Source organism: Dendropsophus ebraccatus, chromosome 3 (assembly GCF_027789765.1).
Source record: "Dendropsophus ebraccatus isolate aDenEbr1 chromosome 3, aDenEbr1.pat, whole genome shotgun sequence".
Lineage (NCBI taxonomy): Eukaryota > Metazoa > Chordata > Amphibia > Anura > Hylidae > Dendropsophus > Dendropsophus ebraccatus.
The window spans coordinates 33,176,517-33,192,087 of record NC_091456.1 but is presented as its reverse complement, the minus strand read 5'-3'; the positions used below and the strand labels follow the sequence as shown (position 1 = coordinate 33,192,087).

The 15,571-nt window shown below is 43.3% G+C and overlaps 1 protein-coding gene across 1 annotated transcript in view; it reads left to right on the top strand.

The window, feature by feature from the left end:
- The first annotated feature begins 7,620 nt into the window (after window positions 1–7,620).
- Window positions 7,621–15,571, top strand: part of SGSM1 (small G protein signaling modulator 1) — a 113,301-nt gene continuing 105,350 nt past the window's right edge. The window contains exons 1-2 of the mRNA XM_069964108.1: window positions 7,621–7,677; window positions 7,784–7,827. Of these exons, the coding sequence (XP_069820209.1) occupies window positions 7,662–7,677; window positions 7,784–7,827 (60 nt within the window). The 5' untranslated portion in view covers window positions 7,621–7,661. The remainder of the gene's footprint in view (window positions 7,678–7,783; window positions 7,828–15,571) is intronic.

The window sequence follows — 15,571 nt, the reverse complement described above, 5'->3', positions numbered from 1 at the left end:
TCGCGCCGGGTCCCGCTTCTGGAGGTGGTCGGGTCACGGAGATCTCAGCCGCTGCAGCCCGGCGCACACACTGAGAGATGAGTCCAATGCTCATAGAGAATGACAGAGCGCTGGACTCTCCCGTCATTCTCTATGAGCGTTGGACTCATCTCTCAGTGTGCGCGCCGGGCTGCAGCGGCTGAGATCTCCGGGACCCGACCATCTTCAGAAGCGGGACCCGGCGCGATGAGGTGAGTATAGGGGGGTTGGGAGCCTGTCACCCCGTCACCGGGGGTGACAGGTTCCCTTTAAGTTCAAGTTCAGAAGAGTAAGCCTCATTAAAAGGCTAGCCAAGTGAAGCTGAAGTACTGAGTCAGACTGTATATGGTTGTCAAGTTGCAAGTTTCCATGTTGAACATTTTCAAACTAAGAAAAGAGAGAATCTAAAGGAGGAGGAGGAGGAGGAGGATGCCGTGGCCTCTGCACACAGTAAGTCCCATGTAACATAACATTAATTTTACATGGTTTAAAATGTTGGCGACCAAATATTCTATTTGGCGCCTACATTTTTCAGGTTAGGAGCCAGTGGCTCCCAGGTAAATTTTTTAGTCTGGAGCCCTGCCAATCCTTCCTCCTCAAGGGCATGGTGATATTCTGCCTTTACATGGCTTTGCTATAGTTAGTTGGTTTAGAGAGAGCACTTTTTCATGATATAGTATTGTTTTTTTTCTCCAATTTTACACAGCCTATGACACTTTATGTATTGCTATTTACCATGCTACTGTACTGAATAGGAGTGAGTATAAATTATTGTTGTGGGTCCTAGGTTCCTTTGTCATTGGTATGTCCTTAGATGGAAAATTTTAAATGTTTTTAATTGGGTTTGGGTATTTGTGCTCTTGTTATGTACTATCTTTCATGCATTTTGTGGACATCTGATGCATAAATAAAGTTTTGTATATATTCTTTGCTGGTGTGCTTTATAGTATCTTGACAAACCTCAATTTATCCTTCTTTGTGGTTGTTGCTGGTACTTGGTACTTTTGCAAAAGCTGGAGAGCCAAGGTTCCCTACCACTGACCTAAGGAGTACTTAGTGGGAATGTACCATCAGGCCTGGGCTGAAGCACTGGAGGCAGGCCTACCCACCCCTAGTGGGAGGAAACCCCCGCCCCTCTATGATGTGGCTCCATTGATTCTAAAGGAGCCGCATCATAGAGGGGTGGGAGTTTTCTCCCACTGGGGATGGGTCGGCCTGCCTCCAGTGCTTCAGCCCGGGCCTGATGGTACATTCCCTTTAAACTCTGTTCCCTGGTGTGGCCCAAAGGCAAACCAATTGAGTAGCACAGCAGGTCCACACTCACTATCTGTTACAATTGTTCAGCTGCAACACCATTAAATGAGGGCTGGAGTGCCAGCAGAGGTTATGCATTCTGTGATATCAGTGCGCTGGAATTGCTAGGTTCTGGCAATATTTGATGCCACTAGCACAGTAAATCATTAGCTGGTTGGGCTGTGAAAAAAATGAAACCGAATATGGTTAACTTTCCTGATCTCCTGCAGGTTAGTTTATTCACATCTTAGGCAAGCCTCAGCTTTCTCATTCCCTCGATACTCCACCTCCCCCCAGTCCCTCTGTGACTTCGTAGATACACTGCTCTGCAGCTTCCGACTGCCACTCACCAACCAAGTATCCCACAGTGGCAACCAATCTGCTGATGTTACAAAGCGATCTCTCTGCATTCTACAGACTACTGAAGACTTTTGGGTTGGTTTCTCTGACCTCCGCTTGGAAATGTCGCGGATGGCCAGGGTCATAGAGCCTTGTTGTTCAACAGTGTGCGTGAGCGTGACGCATGACACAGGCAATTACCCGGACCTGGATCACCCTTCATGCTTGAGGTGTACTGTCATGGCTCTAGTTATATCAGTATCTGGGAAAGATAGGTACCAATATGGCCGCTATTATCTGACAGATTTTTTGGTCAAAGCCAGGAATGGATATGAGAGGAGGAGAAATATCTTTTATGACCTGTTCCCCATTTATAGACTGTTCCTGGCTTTGGCTTAAAAAATCTGTCAAATAAATCTCTCTGTCTAAACACCATGAGGGATGGTCGTGACAGTATCATTAAAATATATGTTTCCCAGATAGGGGACGTGTCAGATATTAAACTGATAAGAACTGATACTACCAGCAAATTTGAATGCTGTTCCCCCCCCCCCCCCCCCTTCGTTTAAGCCTTTTACCGGGTGAGATTGGGAATGTGGTAATTTAATAGCTTGGAAAATTACATCTGTTATGATACCAAATGTTCAGTTTTATTACTTTTTTTTTTTATGGAGAGGGGAATTAGAATTTTTATTATGGAATTTTTTTTTACACTCTACAGACCTTTCATAATCAATTGATAGACTGTTATTTTTTATCTATTCAATGCTATAGTATTGCATAGATAAGTAAGATCGGTGCTCTCTGCTAATAAAGTCTGCCTGAGCGAGACTCTATTAGCAGAGAGACACCGGCAGCTATGGAGGGTAAGTATAGACCTCCCACTTGTTAAGTGACCTATCAACACCACGCAGTCATGTTGTACAGTTGCCGATCAGACACTTGACAGGTGTGACATCTGTCATTCATGCATTTCAATACCGCTATCGCTTTGCATTGTGGAATTAAAAGGGTTGAATGACTGCCACCAGCGGGATAGCGGTCAGTCATTAGCAGTGGGGGTCTGCTACACATAGTAGCCAACCCTACTGTGTATGGAGCGGACTCCGTTTTGACAGTGGCATCTAAACAGCCGACACGAGTGATCAATCCCTGTTGCCTACTTGAAGTGAGCTGTGCACTGAGCAGTGGTTTTCTACGAACATTGAACATCGGAGCGCAAAGACAAGCATCCGGGATATCTCTGCAACGCAAACAGCATCCGGAGCGTCACTGGGAGCTTTATTAAGGGGAAGGGTGGGTTTCCTTTTGAGCACTGAGTATCGATATTAGTATGGATATTTCAGTGCATTGTACATCCCTAGTTTGAATATAACCTCATACTGCTGCAACACAGCAGTCCTGGTGCACTCATAGGCTCATAAACAAAAGCTGTGGAGGGAAAACAAAAATCACTGTTTATTGTAATGGGGACTCCCAGGGGTTCAGTAACAGAGGTGAGAGCACTAAAATCACCTTATCACCATTTAATAAGAAAGGGGTCACATGCATTATGGCTTCATGCGTGTGTCGCCATAGAGATGCGAACCACCACGGGCAGTGAGGAATTCATTGCTGATCTGGCAGCGACCCCCCCTGACAGGTACACATTAATTGTTGGGGGGTGAGAAGTGCTGCAACTGAAGTTCTCACTGATATCTTCTCCAATCACTGTGGGCATCATAATTTACTTCTATTTAAAAATCTTCAGTCTTCCAGTACTTCTCAGGTGCTGTATGTCCTGTGGGACATACAGCAGCTAATAAGTACTTAAAAGTTGGACATTTTTAAATAGAAGTAAATGACAAAATCAATATAACTTTTGGAAACCAGTTTATCTGAAAGAAAAAGATTTTCAATAGATAACCCCCTTTAAGGGTGTATTCACATGTACAGGAATCCCAGTACTGTCATTTTCTATGTCTTTACATACTCGCTGCTGATTTTTCATTCCGCTATGAGTATGTAAAGCCCCTTCCCACTTAACCCACCAATGCCCGGCTAATACGTTACCTGGCTGGGCTCCCACTTGCTTCTCAGGCTCCCGGTTCCCTGACGTCCTTCAGCCAATTAGTATGCTGCCCCACCACAGCAAGATTAGCTAAGTGGGACACCAGAGAGTCGGGAGCCTGAAAAACAAGCGGGAGCGCAGCCAGGTAACGTATTACCCGGTGGGTGTAGTGGTAAGGGGCTTTATATGCAGCGGAATAAAAAAAACTGCTACTAGTGTGTAAAGCCATAGAAATTGACAATAGGGAATCGCAGTGGATTTCGATGCAGAACTTGCAGTGTGAAATCCGCTGCAATCCTGTATGTGTGAAGACACTCTAAGGGCCCTCTTCCACCGGACGATTATTGTTCAGATTATCGTTAAATCGTTTGAATCTAAATGATCGTTCTGTTGAATAGCAGTTAACGACTAACGTCCGAACGAGAAGTCGTTGATCACTTAATAAGACGTGGACCTACTTTTATCGTTGCTCATTCGCAAATTGTTTGCATTGAATAAGAAGTTGTTTGGTCGTTCGCAGTAGTGACGACCGCAATAGCGACGACAAGACGACCGCAAGAATGATCATAAGTAACGATTATCTTTCCATGTAAATGGGTGAACGATTTCAGGTCTTTCGTAATAGCGGTCGTTTGGATCGTTTATTATGCGAACGATAATCGTCCCGTGGAATAGGGCCCTAAGGCTAGTTTCACACGTATCACACAGTTATGGCCTATGGCTCTGCATTCTTACAGCCATAACTGTACCAAGCATCTATGGATGGTCCGAACAGAGTTCGGTTCGGGTTCGTACGAACCCGAACCCTCGGTAATGATTCCCGCTGTCTGCCCGCTCCGTGGAGCGGGCGGATCCAGCGGGAGGACCGCCTGGAAAACTGGGATACAGCCATAGCCATAGGCTGTATCCCAGTTTTCCAGGTATTACTCCCGCTGTATCCTCCCGCTCCACGGAGCGGGCAGACAGCGGGAATCTGCTGCCAAGTGTTCGGGTTCATACGAACCCGAACCTTGGCAGGTTCGGACCATCCCTACAAGCATCGCATCTCAGTGCTAAACTCACAGCAAGAAGCCCACTATGATGTGGTATGTGTAAAACTTGAGTAAGGGTAGCTTCACACACACACACACACACACACACACCGTATCGCAGTGAATTTTCTGCTGCGGATACGCAGCAGATTTGATGTAAACAACTAAACACAGCATCAAATATGCATCATCAAATCTGCTGCTGATCTTGCTGCGCATCGGTCGTGTGTGTTAGCACCCTAAAGGTGGGTTCACACTAAGGAATCAGCACGGAGAAGTTCCAACGGATTCTGTTGCTCGTCCCCTCGCAAATTTCCAACTGTGCCATAGACTCCATTCTGTGCACAGGTGGATCCCGCTGTCCGCCAAAAGGAATTCGCCTGACCATAGAATGAGGTCTATATGATGGGTGGAAACGCACGGGGGCGGGGATAAACGGCGGAATCCAACGGAACTTCTCCACACAGATTGCTCAGTGTGAGCACATCCTAAGGGTGGGTTTACACTACGGAATTCTCGTGGATAAACTCAGCGGAATTCCGCAGTATGTCCACACACACGGTCGCGCGCCTCTCTGCCGGCTCCATAGACACCATTCTATGGGCCGGCGTATTCCGCTATCCGCCGAAAGAACTGACATGTCACTTCTTTCGGCGGATAGCGGAATACGCCGGCCCATAGAATGGTGTCTATGGAGCCGGCGGAAAGGCGCGCGACCGTGCGTGTGGACATACTGCGGAATTCCGCTGAGTTTATCCACGAGAATTCCGTAGTATGAACCCACTCTAAGGGTGCGTGCACACTACGGAATGGTGATGGAAAACCCATCAAGCATTACGTAGCTCACATCCGCCTGCTGACAGATGCGGGCGTGCGTCTACGCCCGTGTCATGGACTCCATTCTATGAGAAAGAACACGTTCATTCTTTGGATGGATGAAGAAATCCACCCGTGCATAGAATGGAGTCTATTATGCAGGTGGAGACGCGCGCCTGCATCAGTCCGCCGGCAGGTGCAAGCTGCGGAACGCACAGTGGGTTTTCCATCGCCATTCTGTGTGTGCATGCACCCTAAGGGCCCTATTTCACGGGACAATTATCGTTCAGATTATCGTTAAATCATTCGCATCTAAACGATAATCGTTCGGTTGAATAGCAGTTAACGACTAACAAGAAATCGTTGATCGTTTAATAAGACCTGGACCTATTTTTATCGTTGCTCGTTCGCATCGAATAAGATGTCGTTTGGTCGTTCGCAGTAGTAACGAACGCAACAGCGACGTCAAAAAGACCGCAAGAACGACCATAAGTAACGATTATCGCTCCATGTAAATGGGTAAACGATTTCAGGTCTTTTGCAATAGCGGTCGTTTGGATCGTTTATCGTTAACGATTATGCGAACGATAATCGTCCCGTGGAATAGGGCCGTAAGCCTTTTCTGCAGAAGTAACTCCATTAACAGATGCAGTCACCGCGTTGCTTGTTCTCAGCGGTCGACTTAAAGGGAACCAATCACCCAGAAAATCAATGTAAAGACAAGGATATGTGCTGATAGATCACCCAGCACACTTCCCAAATATGCCCCTGTAACCTCTGTGCCTCCCTCAATTAGACAGTAATCTTACTTTGTTCAGGTCACGCGCTGTATGTAAATTTTTGCTAAGTAGTCCTGGTGGGCGTATGTAGTCCTGGTGGGCGTATGTAGTCACGGTCCGGGGGCGTATCTAGTCACGGTCAGGGGGCGTATCTAGTCACGGTCTGGGGCTGTAATCACGCCCAGAGGGGCGTGATTCGGAGGCTTGCGGTCCAGTGACGTCATCAGGCGGCTTGCGTTCCGCGTCACGGCCGCGCCGACGTGTTCGGGAACCCGCGCATGCGCAGTACGGCGGGAGACGACGCTGACGTACTGCGCATGCGCGGGTTCCCGAACACGTCGGCGCGGCCGCGACGCGGAACGCAAGCCGCCGGATGACGTCACTGGACCGCAAGCCTCCGAATCACGCCCCTCTGGGCGTGATTACAGCCCCAGACCATGACTACATACGCCCCCGGACCGTGACTACATACGCCCCCGGACCGTGACTACATACGCCCCCGGACCGTGACTACATACGCCCCCGGACCGTGACTACATACGCCCCCGGACCGTGACTAGATACGCCCCCGGACCGTGACTACATACGCCCACCAGGACTACTTAGCAAAAATTTACATACAGCGCGTGACCTGAACAAAGTAAGATTACTGTCTAATTGAGGGGGGCACAGAGGTTACAGGGGCATATTTGGGAAGTGTGCTGGGTGATCTATCAGCACATATCCTTGTCTACATTGATTTTCTGGGTGATTGGTTCCCTTTAATACAGGTTAACCACAGTAACACAACGGTTCACAAACCGTACAATTTCTAAAGTATCGCCATCTTTGCGCCAAAACCCAATAATCATCTCTTTTTGGCAGCTAAATTGCCACCCCTTTTACCAAAAATAGCAATTAAAGATATGTGCGCAGACAATATGTGTGTAACACACCATGACCACAAAGAGTCGGCCTATAACTTTAGGAAACGCCAATGAATCTTTGCCGGAGGACATTACAACCAGCTACCACTATGGTTTATATTTATTTTCAATTATAAAATGGTGGGCGTGTAAGAGTTCCTTCAGTAAAACCACATGACATAACACTTAATATAATAATAATGTCTATAAAACACACGTCAGGTGGACGAATACCTCTCAATGCACCAACGCGCGACGCTGACTGACTGACTGACTAGAATAAACAAGCGCGGGAACTTCCTCTCAGGTGCGCGCCCCCGAGTGCGCGGGTGCATCGGTCTGACGTCACGAGAGGCGCGGTGCACGCGCAGGAGCAGCTGTGCCTCCTAGAGCCGAGCCTGTAGAGGACAGGAACGGGGAAGCTGCAAACATGGCAACGGGGACAGGTGAGCGGAAAACACACACATAAAAAAAAAAAACACCAGCCGATATATATATGTATTATGTCGAGAGCTCCATGAATGTAATAACCAATAGGCTTGTCGTCCACAGAGGCAGAGACCAGGCAGAGGCTGCTGAAGACTGTGAAGAAGGAGGTAGGTGACCCCCACGACAGCAGCATCTCTGTGTGGTTTACGGTCGGCACCTATCTCTGTGCAGTGTGTGTGTGCACAGTGTGCTGCCTGTGAGGGTGTGTTACATTCACACAGCTGGCAGCTTCTGGTCACTTGTGTCGCTGTAGTACAGTGCCACACAGCTGTCCCCATGGCAGAGACAGCAGAAACTGATACATGGCTGTGCCATATAGCCGCTTATTATTTCTCTTTGCTGCAGGCTTTATATTTCTATCTGTTTATTACACCACATTATCCCTCCTGCTCCATTATATAAGCCATAGACGTCTGCAAAAATGTGCAAATGTGTGAGACGTCATGGCATCTATAACATTACATTTATCGGGGGGCATGGATAATCGCTCACGTGATTCCAATACTTGTATTATTACTATATGTTGTGCCTAGTAATGGTTGACAATATAATAAGAACGATTTACTACTCCTCTCCCTATTCACCTGGAATGCTAGCGCCATTTAATGTATATTTTACAAACCCGATGGCCAGCTATGTAAATTTAATAGCTGATGTTCTGTTTTTTCCCTTAAAGCAGTTCACAAAAAATTATTATCCCCCCCCCCCCCCCGATAGGCGCTGGCTCGTATACTCCCCGCAGCGGCGCGGCTTCATTCCAGTCCTGTGGCTCCGTTCAAATCTGTTGCGCGCCTCTGATGTGACCCCTCTTCTGTCTCCTGTGATTATACGCCGGAACTCACGGGCTTCAATGCATTCTCTATGGAAGTGTGTGACTTCTGGCGTTTAATGACAGGACAGAGAAGAGGAGTCACTGCAGAGGCTGAAGTGAGCGCGCGCCGGATTTGAACAGAGCCACGGGACACCGATCAGCTGTGGTGAGTTATACGTGCCAGCGCCTACCGGGGGGGGGGGGGCAATAATAATTTTTTGTGAACTGCTTCTTTAGGGTTTATGTTGTTCTTTCACAGAGTCATTTGATATATTGCTGTAATGTTTCCAGTTAGGAAAAGAAACCCTATACCGTATGTTTTTTTTTTTTCCAAAGCAGTTCATAATGATCAGGGCAGTGTAAATATACCCTTTTACCTATGAGCTTATTCATTATTCATATACTATTTGACCCAGGTCAATTGGCATGGTAGATGAACTAGGACATTTAAGAGAGAAGAGTTTTGGTGCATTTACACAGAAAGATTTATCTGACAGATCTTTTAAGCCAGATCTTTTAAGCCAAAGCCAGAAACAGACTATAAATAGAACAGGTCATAAAGGAAAGACTGGCATCTATCCTCTTTTAAAATCCATTCCTGGCTTATGCTTAAAAAATCTGTCAGATAAATCTCTCTGTGTAAACTCACCATTTGCCATGTTAATTTAGGTTCACACCCCTCTTAGCGATCCGGCGCCTTAACTGAAGCGCTGGATGCTTTGAACTGCCTCATTCAAATGTATGGGATCAGATCAAGGTTCAACCAGCCGGCTACCTTCTTGCAACCTTCAGCTATATCTGTTTTTATATAGAAGTAGGTTTTTGTGCAGAGGTGTGTGCGTCAATGTGTAAATGTTTGCACACACACCATGTAGTTACTGTGGTACCTGGCATATGGTGGGGTATACTGGACAGCAAGTAAACCGTTCTTTTTAAATGAATGTTTTGGAAAAATGGCATTGCATCTTCCAATAGCAGGTCTTGTAGGGTGTTCCATGTATGCAGTGTTTAGTACCTACCAAAAGTGGTCCAGAGTAAGTCAACCAGAAAGTGGCAACAAGGTCATGGATGTTCGTTGAGAAGTGTAAAGGAGAGCTACTGAGCACAGGTTGCTGAAAAAAGTTTAACACTGTCTATGATAGAAAAGTGTCATTACAGTCCAATCGCAGCTTGCTACATATGGGGATGTATACGCAGAATGGTCAGAGTTCCTATGCTGAACCCTGTCCCCTACTAAAAGGACTTTGGACAGTGGATATATCAGTATTCAAACTGATAGGTGGAAAAGGTGGTCTGGTGTAATAAATCACCTTTTCTTCTACATCATGTGGAGTACTAATGCATAACTTTTCTGGGGAAGAGATGGCACCATGATGCATTAAGGCAAAGAAGTCAAACCAGTGGAGGAAGATTTATGCAATATTATGTTCTTCATGGAAACCTTGGATCCTGGCATTGATCTGGTTGTTTTGTTTTTTTGCAACAATGTTTATGTAGGTGGTACATGTCCACGCACACCCCTTTCGTATAATAATAATCTCATATTTTAGCAACAAGACAGCCATGCACAAAAACATCTGTTTTGCAATGGTTTGAGGAAACTGGGCAAGAGTTCATGTGGTTGATATGGCCTCAAAATTTCCCATCTTTTATTTATTTGAAGAATCAAGTGGCTTTGGAAAAACAGGTCTGATCCATGGAAGCTGCACCTCAAAACTTTTAACACATAAAGGATCTGCTGCTGAACATTGGTGCAGGATACCACAGGACACTTTCATAAGACTCATGGAGTCCATGCCTTGATGGGACCGTGCTTTTGGCAGCACAAGGAAATTTCTGAAATTGTAGCTGATCATGGACTCTAGTACAGTAGCAGATTGTAATAGGTCCTTTTCGGGCGGTATCCCTGGGCCCTGAGCTACCCAAAAAGACTTTCTTTTTTTAAATCAAATTTTTATTTTTTTATTTTCCAAAAAAAAACATAAACAGTTTTGGTAACAGAGTCACACAAGAAAAAAGGTAGGACACCACAGCAATATGAAAATAGTAGCTGAAAAGGAATATACAGTGTCTGGTTCCCACATTTGAGGAAAGTCAACGGCATAAAGACATACAGTAGTTTGTAATCATCAACTACTGTCCCAGAGAACTACACCCAGGCAACAGAACCTGGGAAGAAAAGGGTACAGGACAAAGAGGTACAGAACCTATTACCTGAAAAGGGAGGGAGAGTAATATATCAATGTAATTTCATTTCAAATTAGCAATGAAAAGGCTATTATGGTGAATGTGGATGAAGCCTTAGGCTGGGTTCACACACAGTATTTTCAGGCAGTATTTGGTCCTCATGTCAGGTCCTCATAGCAACCAAAACCAGGAGTGGATTGAAAACACAGGCTCTGTTCACACAATGTTGAAATTGAGTGGATGGCCGCCATATAACGGTAAATAACTGCCATTATTTAAATACAATAGCCGTTGTTTTAAAATAACAGCAAATATTTCCCATTAAATGTCGGCCATCCACTCAATTACAACATTATGTGAACAGAGCCTTTCTGTGTTTTCAATCCACTCCTGGTTTTGGTTGCTATGAGGACCTGACATGAGGACCAAATACTGCCTGAAATATACTGTGTATGAACCCAGCCTTATTGTTTGCAAGCTAACTCATAATTTGTTAGTGACCATTCCGCACTTGGCTCAACATAACCTGTGCCGGGTTCCTACAGCTATCCCACAATTCCCTAGTGGGTAGACCTGCTGTATCTATCCAGCGTCCCCATATTTTTTCAAATTTATGTGTACATTTGCGTTTGATATATACTCCTCTCTTTCCAGTCTGATTACGCAGTTCATCTTAGCAATGAATTCTTGTATAGTGGAGGGGTCAGTCTGAATCCATTTGGAGACGATGGACTTTCGGGGCAGGTATAATATTCTTTGTATGGCTATATTATCGCAGTCATCCAAAAAGACTTTCAGTGGTGTACTGTCTCCTGGCTACATTTCTGCCATGATTAGCAAAAAAAAAAACACTGCTTTTTTTACCCCAATTTTGCACAAATCAGGGCACCATGATATTATCTATCCTGTACTCTTAGCACCACGCTAGTGCTGCCATAGTTACAGTTGGGTGCCCAGGCTTGGTGAACAGCCTGGAGCCTATGGTGAAGTTAATCCGCCCTTGCTCCAGTACAATATATGTAGTTGTTTTATGTGGCTGTAGAAGGCACGAAGCCTTGGTCCCACTCAGGCTTATTCACCCCCTATAGCTACTCCATGCATACATAAATACAGATATAAATTGGTACGGAATAGTTTTGTTTATACACCATTCATAGCAACTCATTTGCAATTTAAATTAGTTTCCTGAGTACTCAAATTTAATGGATTATTCTAGGATATGGCAACAAAAGTTTGAGGATTTTGACCCCCATATTCACTAGAATGAATTGGCTCCTAAGGGTTCCCCCCCCCCAAAGGTTACATAGTCACCAATTGACTTTAATAGGCTCTTCAGTTATCAAAGTGAATTTGCATACAAACTACTAATGATAATAATCTTAATCCCTTTATATTTGCATAGAAACACAGTAAATTTTTAAACAAGGCACCAGTGTATAAGAGCTTTAGTATTGATATCCAATACACACAAAAGTGGACACCACCTACTGCCATGTAAAGTGCTGATCTGCATGAAGAGATCAATATACATAACCAGGAGAAAAGCTCCATGCACAAAGAGACTGCGCATCAAGAAAAATATGGAAAAATATATAACAATGCTTTATTAAGGTCACGTGTAAGCAAAATAACAGGCAAAAGAAGGCCATCTGGTACAACAGCGAACATACAGGTAACAAAGATAGAACAAGCTCTGTATAACTTTGTATAACCATCTCAAGGAAGACCAACCATTCGGCCAGGCCTTGACCCGCACCCACTAAGCAAACACCTCCCCAAGCCTATGTATTGATGTTGGAAATTCCATGTATACAATTCTAAAGAGATGTTCCAATAAATAAAAGCTCTCTGTGGAGGTGGGGAGGGGGGACGCTTGTCAATGCACCACTTGTGGTTTTTATCATTGATTTGAGTTCTAATGTACCGATATCACATTATATATGGTATTTCCTTCCATCAGGGGGTGTTTGCCTAAGGGGTGGGTGTTTGGAACCTGTAGATGGTTATCCTGTAATATATATATATTTTTTTTAATGGGGTTGTCTGGTGTAAATTTGTAAATAATTATGCTGCCAGGGCTACCAGGAAGATAACAGAGGTGTATACTTAAGGCCCTATTACACCAAAAGATGTCTGACAGATTATCTGACACATTTTTTTTTTTTAGCCAAAGCCAGGAATGGATTTGAAAAGAGGAGAAATCTCAGTCTTATCTTTACGACCTGTTCTCTGTTTATAGTCCATTCATGAGTATGTCTGAAAAAATCTGCCAGATAATCTGTCAGACATCTTTTTGTGTAATAGGGCCCTTACAGTAGCTGTCCTGTTCGACAGCAGCTGCGTCGAACACCGATCACATGCCGTGTAGACAGGAAATGTCCACTCAGCATAGACAGAATAGTGCTTTTGTTATCTTTGTTACCTGTATGTTTGTTGTGGTACCAGATTGCCTCCTTATATCTATATTATTGTTTATTTGTGGATCTACTAAAGTATTGTTATATATAATTTAATATTTTTGTGGATGTGTGCATGGACCTTTTATTACTTGGTTGTGTACAGTATTGATATATGACCTTCCATGTGTATGCTAGAGGACCTGGTATGGAATTAGCCAGAACCTTGTCATCAGTGCAGTGATATTGTTGTCAGTGCATTGAACAGAGCTGGCTTTTATAGACCTACTAATATATGCATTGCATGGGGGCAGGATGTTTTTCACAGTGTTACGTCTGTACTTGACTCTATGCTTGAGCAATAGTTTAAAAATAAATAATAAATGTACCACATTTCACATCAGTCCATTATATTAGAACTGTTTGATGTCAACATATGTAAGGGTTTATTCAGATGAATGATTCTCAGAAGGTCTTTTTTTTCCCCCATATGATAAGGGATTATGAAGGAGGGCTTGATCTGTTCCTTCATTTTCCTAAAACATGGTGGTGGACGACTAAGCTGTAAACTGCTAGATGCAAAAGAGGCCATGCCCTTTATTACGAAATTAATATCAGATCATGCAAGGTGTGGTTCACTCTGGCTGCAGTCAGCTGTTTATAATATAAAATCCTCCTAAATTGTGTATGAGTTGTAGTGAAAAAGGACTGCCTTGCATTAATGTGATGTAGGTACAAAGGAAAGCTCATGTGCTGGATCATCGAGACAGATGTTTCATTCAAGGTTTAGAGGATGGCTGCACTTATATATATGATTTTGCTGTCAACACTGCTAATGACTTGCCATTTACTGTAACAATAACACAGCATGGTTGGTTGATCCAGCGTTAAAGCATGGCCAGTGAGTATCATGCAACCACTGTTTACTCAATGCTGTTCATTCTTTTGTATAAAAATATTAGTAGGCTGAACTAAACAGGTAGTAGCGTAGATAAATTCTGAAAAAAATGTTCTTACATAATAAGATTTTTTTTTTTTTTCTTTTAATCAGATGCGTAGCTTTTCCAAGCGTTACCTGACTGAATTTAAAGAGCATTCTAGATCAGATGCAAAAATTGTACAATGAATTAACAATGAATTGTTAATGAAGCAAAATCTACAAATCAGGCCCAGGACGATAGCTGCAATTTTTATGATTTGCATGGGCATAACAGAATTTTTGTAATGTATTTCATGGCTTTGTAACACTGCACCTTGAGTAAAAAAAGTATTACTGTCTAAAGATATTTTGTAATTACATTTTCTATGTTTAGACAATCGAATTGAATAAACCTATTGCTAAACCAGCTAGACATTTTACAGAACATTAAATATGCAATGCTTGTATATTCTTTGTTCAATCGGAAAACAATTACTCTGGATGCTCATAGAGCGCCAGGAAGACGTATCCCTTTATATGCTGCTCCTTTGGTAAATTTGTAGTGTGAAAAGACAGTCTTCTCGTTGCCTTGACTACCATCCTTAAATTGGAAAGATACAATATGTTTTTTTCAAATTTAAACTTGACAGTAAGCAGATGTACTGATTTGTAGGCTCTACAATACCACGCTCACACATGCAAATCCCTAGAAAAGAAATGGTTCAGTAACCTGGTTTTCACAGCTTGAGAAATATTGTATTTTAGTTGTGCTTGTCGTTTTCTTCTTGCCCTAATTGTTGATTAATTTTAAAATATCCAAATCACTTTTTTTTTTTTTTTTTCATTATTCTAAACATAATATTTACAGAACAGGATACTCTTATACTATATTGTATAAAAAACATTTCAAGCTATCTATAAACACCAAGCTACCTATAAAATATTTAAGCAGATTGGTTTCTTTGGTTCCTGACGTGCTCCCAGCGAATGAGTCATATAAATAAAAAAATATTTTTTATTCGTTCTAGGAATTTTAGGAAGCTACTGTAGGTATAGTTGTGCTGTGATAGCAGAAAATGGCTGACTATCTTATAAGTTTTAATGCAAGGTAGCTGCACACTGTTGGATAGCTTGAATTGCTTACTGAATTTTAAAGGAGAACAGAAATTGAACATTCAGTGATGTACTACTTAGCATTTTTTCTTTTTTGTAGACATAGATACTAAAGACTATTGTACACCACGTTAAAGGGGATTTACAGGGTTAGAAAAACAGGGCCTCCAAAAACATTGTCACACCTGTCTATTGGTTGTTTGTGGTATTGCAGCTCCGCTTCATTGAAGTAGTCTAGCCTGAAATGCAATCCTAGACAGAGCCTGAAGAAAGTTGTGGCACTGTTTCTTGAAGAACAGCCTTGCATATTTTGTCTAGAATGTGAATATGTACTCATTCACACATAGCGGATGATGAAGTGGACAGCCATAAGACATTTGAAAAGCAAAACCATTGGTAGTTTCTTTTTAAATTTGAACACAATA